At 46.5% G+C, this 8,457-nt stretch overlaps 1 protein-coding gene across 1 annotated transcript in view; it reads left to right on the top strand.

Moving 5' to 3' along the window:
• The window catches only part of GABBR2 (gamma-aminobutyric acid type B receptor subunit 2), a 350,397-nt gene that overhangs the window by 181,647 nt on the left and 160,293 nt on the right, over positions 1–8,457 (top strand). Inside the window, exon 5 of the mRNA XM_023534233.1 lies at positions 5,863–5,928. Within this exon, the coding sequence (XP_023390001.1) occupies positions 5,863–5,928 (66 nt within the window). The remainder of the gene's footprint in view (positions 1–5,862; positions 5,929–8,457) is intronic.

Raw genomic sequence — 8,457 nt, 5'->3', positions numbered from 1 at the left:
AAGGACTTTCAGATTGTGCTTTGAAGAACTAACTATAGCTATTTACAACAGGGTGACACAGAAAGGTCAAAGACCAAGCAAACTAAAATGAAGCAAGAATCCCAGTGTTCGTATTAGAGCAAAGAGAATTCAAGGTTCAGGTGTTAGGGAGAGTCGTTTTCTATAGATAAGAGTACAATTCACCAAAAGAGTAACACACTCATAGACCATGATTGCTCTAAACTACATCTCACCGAGATATATAAAGAAAAGCCTCTTAGAAAATACAAAGGGGAATTGACAGGAACACAAAAGTATTGGGCGCCATAACCTCTCTCAAATTTGGACCGATCACCTAAGTGAAAATAAATGAAAACATAAAGGATCTGAATAATGAAATTAATCAGGATGATTCAGCCATGCTGTATCAAAGTTCTTCTAAAGAAAGTCAGGAAATAAAACCATCTCTATGTGATGAACACCCTTGGCCTTTAAGCTCATTAGGGCCTGTTCTGAACAGGGGCCTTTAACATTAACCATTGCCAGACTGGACTAGGAGGTCACTCCGTGCAGGCGCCAGCCCCGGGTGTTTCCTCAGTGCTACGCTGAAGCATTGGCGCCCTGTGGAGGAGAACACCAGGCTTCAGACATCTCCCTCTGCTCATTTCAGTTGTTTTATCCGCCTTTCCCGGAGCAGCCCCCAACCCACCATTCAAGATTCAGATTACAGGGAAAATCTCCCTATTTTATATATCAGCTGATTAGCAACTTTAATTTCTTCTGCGACATTAATTCCCCCTTGCCATAGCATAGTCACAGGTTCCGGGAATGAGGACATGGACATCTTTGGGAGGCCATTATTAAGCCTATCACTGGAAAACCACAGAGATAGGCCTCGAGGTGGACCGTTCACAGCTTTGCTCCCTGGGAGAGTCCTCATGAGAATTCCGTCCCCATCCTAGAGGCTGGGAGCTCAGCCTGTCTGCCTGAAACTGCGGTTCATAGGAGCACCCTGAGGAGACACAAAGCTAGAATATTGTGCATCTTCCCAGCAGGCCAGTTTTCCTCAGAGACATGGGAAGAAAAAGCATTATTTTTATCTTAAGATAAACATAGATATGTTATTGGAATGCTAAATATACATGAATTTTTTAAAATAAAATAATAAACTTTAAAGAAATGCCATGCTTCACCACTGAGCTGCCATGGGCTATTCTCTCTTTACTCCCTTCCTTAAGAATGTCTGTCTCCTGCTTCGCTGCCTTTAGGGACATTTCCAGCGAAGAAAAAAAAAAAAGTGTAAGAAAGACTAATTTTAGCTAAAAGAGAGTACTCATTCTAGGTGTGGAATCAGTCTGTTAGAGCCAGGAGGGACTCTGAAATTCAAACAGCTTACCCCAGGTCTCACAGCCAGAGAAACCTCCTTCACCTGTGTCCACTGCCCCATGTCAGGCCACCTCCCAGCCCACATTATGGCCAGCTTCTAATAGCTCCGCCGCCCAGGGGCTCATAGCACCTCATTTCTTTCTACAACATTGCGCAGGGTTTCATTTGACTTTCCAGCATCCCAGTAGATGGAGTGGGTCTGTGGGGCTGGGCCCCTGAGAAACCAGAGAGCTATTGAACGTGGGCCAAGACAGAAGCAGAAGTGGCAGGAGATGCCAGATAACCCAGAGGTCAATGTCAGAATCAATCTTGACCTTCTAGCAGGTCCCCACCACACTCTTGCCACAGGAAAGACAGCACAGGGTGACCTCCTGCTTTCCTGATCTTTTAAATGCATGCCAGCTATTTGGATGTGTCAGAATTACATCTGCCACTCAGATCCTCTCACTTCAAAGTTGCGGGACTTTTCTTCATGAGTTGTTGCTACACACTGGATGCTGAGCTCCAGCAGCTCAGACCTGGTGGGGTTGACTTTCTCAGCCTCAGAGGCACTATATAGGCAAAATGGTCAAGCAGTCAGGCTCTGGGGCCAGCCCGACCCGGGCAAGGCCAGTGCCACCACTTCCTACCTGTGCGACCTGGTGTCTCAGGTTGAACTCCCTCGAAGCAGTGCCTGAGATTCTTGTGAAAGCGATTTACTGAGAGCGTGCTCAGGAGCAGGGAGAGAAGCAGGATGAGGTTAGAGGGGAGGTGGGCCGGAATGCTGTCTTGGTGGAGACCCGGGGGTGTACATACTCCGCTTCGAGAAGCACCTCAAGCTCTTAATAGTGCTCTCCAGGCCCCCACTAAGGATCCCAATTCAGTCACGTATCCCTTTGTCCTCTCCCCGACCCGGGGATCCCAGGCTCCAGCTGCACCGGATGCTGGCTTGTCTCTTCTCTCCTAGACTTTGCAGCCTCTTGCCCTCTCTTACTCACCGTCTAAAATCGGAATAGGTGTGAATAGCTCCCTGCAATCAGGTAAAACTTGCCTCCGGATTGAATCTTTCTCTAAGGCCCACTGATGATTGGGGGGCACCAAGGTGAGAACACTGGTTCTAGGGGCTGTGCAGTCTTAGGGAAAGCTTTTTGCCTCTCTGGGAAAAGGTTGAGTAGATCAGCGATCCCTTGAGCGTCATCCAATCCTAATGGTCTGGGAGCACAGACAACGTGATCCATGCAACTTGGTTGTCAAGGCAACAGAGACACTAAAAGGTCCACAAATGGCAGAGCTCGTTATTTATCTGTCAGCAGGTGGTCAGGCAGTCAGCCATGAAGATGTGAGTTCCTTTATCTTTTCAAGAAATGGACGTGGTGAACCCAATCAGTGTCTAGGCTTTGGTTAGCAGGATATTCTTGCAGTGATGATACCAGCTTACTGAATAACCAGAGTGGGCCAGGCTTTGTGCTTGGTGCTTTACACAGCATCATTCACTTCGTCATGCACTCAATACCTATTTATTATATGTGTGCTATGCCCTGTGCTAGAAGCGAGGCACCCAGGGATGAATCAAGTTACCCTCGGTCCAGTGGGGAAGACAGACAAGTAAGTGGACTTGTGCCATGATATATGGAAGATGGGATAGAGATGGTCTCTCAGAGTATAGGGTTGCCTAAGATAAGGCATGAATGGTGTGTAGCAACTATCCAGGCAGAATAAGTGGGGTGAGAGGGAAGGACATTCTGGATGGATGAGCTTTCAGAAGGAAAGAGGGGATAGAGTTAGAAAATGAATGAATGAATGAATGAATCAGAAAATGAATGAGTGAATGAACAAATAGCAGACCTGTTTTAGAGAACTATAGGTAGTTCATTCTTGCTGCCATGGAGGAGTAGTGAATAGTGAGAACTAGTGAGAAATGTGATTAGAGAAGTGCACACGAGTCAGTAAAGAACCTTCAATGCTCTACTGAGAGCTCAGGGTTTGACCTGTAAAGGTCAGTGAGCCATGGAAGGATTTTACATGATCACATGTGAATCTTGGAATTGTCCCTTCATCTACTCTGTGGAGATTAGAGTGGATGGGGCAGGACTAAAGGTAGAGATCCAGCCAGGAGGCTACTGTGGTTCACTGAGTAGGGACTGGTGGTGGCTAAACGCAGGTCATTGGGGCTGGGGGATGATTTGGGAGCTATGAGCAGACAGAACCAACAGGCCCTGGTTATGGCTTGGAGGAGGAAAAGGAGTGAATCTAAGATGACTGCCAAGTTTCCCACCTGGGGGAGTGGGAGATTGGTGACACCATTCTCAGTGATGGACACTCAGAGGAGAAAGGGTCTTGTTGGGAAAGATGGTGGGTTCAGCTTGGGACATGCTGAGCTTGAGGTTCTGGGAGAATCCAAGAGGAGGTGTCCAGTGGGCAGCTGGAGAAAAGTCTAGGCTGGGGAGAGAGATTATACAGTCAATAGCACAGAGAGGAGTTGTGGCTGGGGAAATGAATGAGGTTGCCCAGGGAGAGTGATGAAGGCAGAACTGTGGAACACCAGCATTTAGGGATGGACAGAAAGATGAGGAGCTGATTCTAAGCAGCAGTGACCAGGAGGTAGGAATGAACCAGGGATGAGCATCATGGAAGCCAATAGGTGGGTTTCATTATCATGAATCCTACAGCCGCCTCCAAGTTAGGTAGCATTATTCCTCTTTCAGAGATGAGGAAATTGAGTCACCAGTAGTGTAGTAAGATCCAGGGTCATGCAGCTGGTCTGTGGTGGAGCCGGGATTTGAACCAAGGTCTCTCTGACTGCAGAATCCAATAATCTGTTTCTACTATATCATGTTTAGCAATACAGGGCTTGGCACAAAGTAGATGTTCCATAAATGTCGGATGGATGATGGATGGATGGATGGATGGATGGATGGATGGATGGATGGATGGATGGATGGATGCATGCATGCATGCATGCATGCATGGATGCTGTTAGCAGCAAGAAATGATAAAAAGATTTCAACAAACAAGCAGAAGGACCCTGGAGTGTGCCTAGGAGCATGTCCACAGAACGGAAGCAACTTAGAACTTTTATAGCATTGCGGACATGGTGATGACAAAGGCTTGCCTTCCTTCAACCGCTCTGTTAATGATCTTTTAAAGTCCTTTCAGAGCATTTTTTTTTCCTCTTTCCATTCTTGCTTGCAAACGAAGGATGATTTTAGAATCCAAGCCTTTTTTATTTTGCTAAAGTACATGATGAGTAAAATGGCCTCCCAGTCAGCACTTTCCAATTTTGAAAGATGCTAAAAACTGATCTTTAAAAGCATGTTTCTCTTCTTTATGCATCAAAGGGCCTCGAGGCCTGTTGGAGAGGATAGAATGAACGATGGGAAGGTAGCACCACCTGCAAGGCTGAGCCTCACTGCAGAAGGCAGGAAGTGACGGAGGTGGAGGACAGGCATGCAGGCAGAGCCCAGCTGGTCTCCTGGTGGCTGCCCAGCACTTCCTCCTTTAGCCTGTTCTCTGTGGGGTAGGGTCCAGCCTAGATTCCCACCCCCTTGAAAGCAACCAAGGGCCCCTTACCTGAACCAGGAGGGATCCTCAGACAGACACTGAATAAATGTTTGTTGAATGAATAAATGAGTTACTGGAGCTGTTGTACAACATATACCTATTAACCACATTGAGAAGATAACAAAGTAATAAGTAACCATTTATAGAGCTTTCAAATGTAGATTTTCCTTTGAAATAAAGATGGGCCAGGGGATGGTTATAAAATACTAATACTAGCTACACTGTTGGGCATTTACTATGTGCCAGGAACTGTGTTAAGCATTTTAAGGGGTTTATCTCATTTAGTGCCCCCAGCAACCCTGTAAGGTCAGTACCATCATTATCCTCAGTTTGTAGGTGAGGAAATTGAGGATGTGATGGGAAAAAGAGCCACCTGAGAGCCCCCCTTGAAGTTTGTTGGTAGAGTTGAGAGTTGAACAAAGGTCAGAACTCAGAGACTATTAAATTTAATCGAGAAGCTTTGTGGGTTCCGGGAAGGTAGAAAAGCCTAGAATAAGGGGGAAGGCTGGATCTCGTTTCTGTAGACACTGTCCTAGGGACCCAGGAAGCTCCCTTCTCTCCTCTGGCCTCAGTTTCCCTACATGTAGAGTAAGGAAGAAGATCAGACACTGTCTCTGCACCATGCAGGGTTTACCTGCCCTTGGCGGAAAGCAGCAGAGAGGCCAAGGCCCCTTAGAGCTGTAAGCTTTGGCCTCTAGCCTGTGCAGACTTGTCCTACAGCTTGCCCTCGAAACCAAGGAGGGCTGGCAGCAAGAGCTAAGAGAAAGCTGGTCCCAGAGAGGGCCAGAGAATCTGGGCTGGGCTAGGCTGGAGGCGAGGTGTTGCCCTGCCTTCTCTACTCAGGTAGAGCGCTTGGCTGGGGAGCCTAGGGCGCACAAATGTTTTCTGCCCATGGCCTTGAGCCCTCTGGGGTGTGATCATCCGCTCACCTTCACATACGTGTCCTTCTGTCCACAGGGCAATGACGTGAGGATCATCCTTGGCCAGTTTGACCAGAATATGGCAGCGAAAGTGTTCTGTTGTGTAAGTAAAACTTTCATCATGTCATTTGTGTCTTTGGGGAAGTTGCCAAAGCTTTTTCTCAGACTCATTCTCATTGGCTGGTGTATGAGTGAACTCCTAGGACTGGAGTCCAGGTAGTTGGAAGCAGAAGTGTTAGTCTCACTGCCCTTTCTTCTTTTCAGGGAGCTAGAACCCCAGAGCTCAGAACAGTGCAGTTGCTGGAGTAACAAGGGACCTCGACTTACCTAACCCACCATCTAACCCGTTGTCTAAGTCCTGTCTGCTAATTCTAATTCCCCTCGACTCAGCCATGCTTGACGGATGCCTGCTATGTGCACTGCACAGCGGGACATACCAGACAATGAGACAAGACCGAGGTGCCTCAGACCCTTCCCTGCCCCGTAAGCAGGACTTGGAGTCTTAGGTTTAGAACAAGTTGTCAACTATTCAGTATCTACCCCTCAATCCTTTATAATTGTCTGGTGTGTGATAGGTTACGAGTGCTTTTTTATACCTTCTCTTGTTTAATCTTTTCGTTAACCATGAAGCAAGTATCATTATCCCATTTTACAAATGAGGAAATAGAGTCCCAGAAAGGTGAAGGGGCTTTTCCAAAAGCCCTTAGCCAGAGCCAAGGTTCATGACAGAGCCAAGGATCCATTCCTGTTCACCTGACCCCAATCTAATTCTTTTTTTTTCTTATATGATGTTATATGATGTGCTAACCTAAGTATATATAAGAGTACTAACAGGTACTGAGACTTTTCATTTTGATGCCCCACTCTCCCTTTTTCACCCCAGATCAAGAGAAAAGTCAACAGAATAAGAACCCAGTTACGTGAGTCATCATCTACCCAATGAGCATTTCTCTTAGATGGGTTATTTTGGGTGTAGTCTCTAGTGATGGGCCACAGGCTTGTTCTCTTTGAACTTTTATCCGTAACTTGTTTGAAATTATAGAGCAGGCTTGTGGAAATTTTAGAAGTTGTGATATATGTTAGATGACAGAGCCGGGGTGCAAAGAACCTTAACAGGCTGGAAAGTTTGATTAAATCCAGGCAGATTAAATCTAATAGTCCTAACAGAAGGTTATATTAGAATAAATCAAGTGGTAGAGGCATGAGGAGTACTGCGTGTTGAGAGCAAATGAGACATTGGGGTCTTGGTTGACTTCAAGGTTACAGTGAGTCACCAGTGTGAACATAGCTGCCAGGGCAGGTAGCCCTTCTGCTCTTTGCTGGAGACACCCTGCCTGGGGTGTCCTGCTCAGCTCCTGGTACCCTGTTTCAGGAGAGATACAGGGACTGAAAAGAGACCAGGAGCGAAGAGAGAGCAGTGCCTGGAAGCCAAAGTCGCACAGGGATATTCCATCCTGAAGGCCCAGGAGCAAAGTGAGAACAGCCTGATCATCTCTCGACTTGCCAGGGAAGAGGGAGAAGTTATGAGGCTGACATTTCAGGAGATGCTGGGTGGAGCTAAGAGTTCAGAAGTCTGTCTGCGTGAGCTTGAACCCCTGCTCTGCTGCTTAGTGACTGAGTTTGGGCTTGTCGTTGACACTTTCTGAGCCTCAGTTTTCTCATCTGTAAAGTTGGGTTAATAATAACACCTGTCTCATAGGATTGTTGTAAAGATTAAATGAGCAAAAACCCTTTGCACAGTGCCTGATGTATAGGAAGGCCTCAGTAAATGTCAGCGATCTTTTTTTATTTATTCATGGAAGGTCTCGGGTGTTTGAAGATGAAATGGATCACCACTGGGCTGACGAGTTTACTAACTGATGGACTTTACAAGGTTGTATTAAGCATCCTATGTATCAGTGAAGGGTATGAAAATCTAAAGAAACATAAGAATTGAAAAAAATGGAGCAAATTGATTTAATATATTCTACCTCAAAACTCATAAGACCTTGCACATTACCATCTAAGGTCTAGAAATGGCTCATTTCTAAAAGGAAAATAATGTTGCAAATTGGAGGATGTGATCTCTTTTAGGAAAGAACCTGCCCGCCCCCCTGCCCCACACTCCATATCCCCAAGGTTTTGCAAGCAGCTGGCATATGATGGATAATAACTCTAGAAAAAATAAATTATAAAAATGATTTGTAAAGAACCCACACTAGGCACCGGCCACCTCCTTTTTGCAAGAAATGCAGGCAAACCTTGTGTTCTGATTCAAACCATACCCAAGCTGAGGCATGGCTGTGATTTCACTTGATGCCATGCAGTGGGGTTATTGTCAAGTGGATATCCAGTCGTGGTTTCTGCTTCAGAGCAGATGGCGTGGCTGTGCTCCTCTTGACCCAAGGCTCCAAGCTTCCCGCCTTCCATGCGGCATGGAACACTATCCTACCTGCCCATCCCACTTTCTTAGAGCCTTTATTGGCTGCTATGTTCATGGAGGAGTTTCTCAGCAGTCTGGGTTGGGTGTTTATTCCCCGTGTCGGACCCTCAGATGGATCTGCCCTCCAAGACTTTCAGTCTTATCTGGTTAGGAAGGAGTTCTTCTGGCAGGTCCAGAGGGTCCTGAGGAGAGTCTGCTCTGGGTCTTCAC

This window comes from Pteropus vampyrus, unplaced genomic scaffold (genome assembly GCF_000151845.1).
Source record: "Pteropus vampyrus isolate Shadow unplaced genomic scaffold, Pvam_2.0 Scaffold123, whole genome shotgun sequence".
Lineage (NCBI taxonomy): Eukaryota > Metazoa > Chordata > Mammalia > Chiroptera > Pteropodidae > Pteropus > Pteropus vampyrus.
The sequence above is the reverse complement of the archived record's forward strand: the minus strand, read 5'-3'. Positions and strand labels throughout refer to the sequence as shown.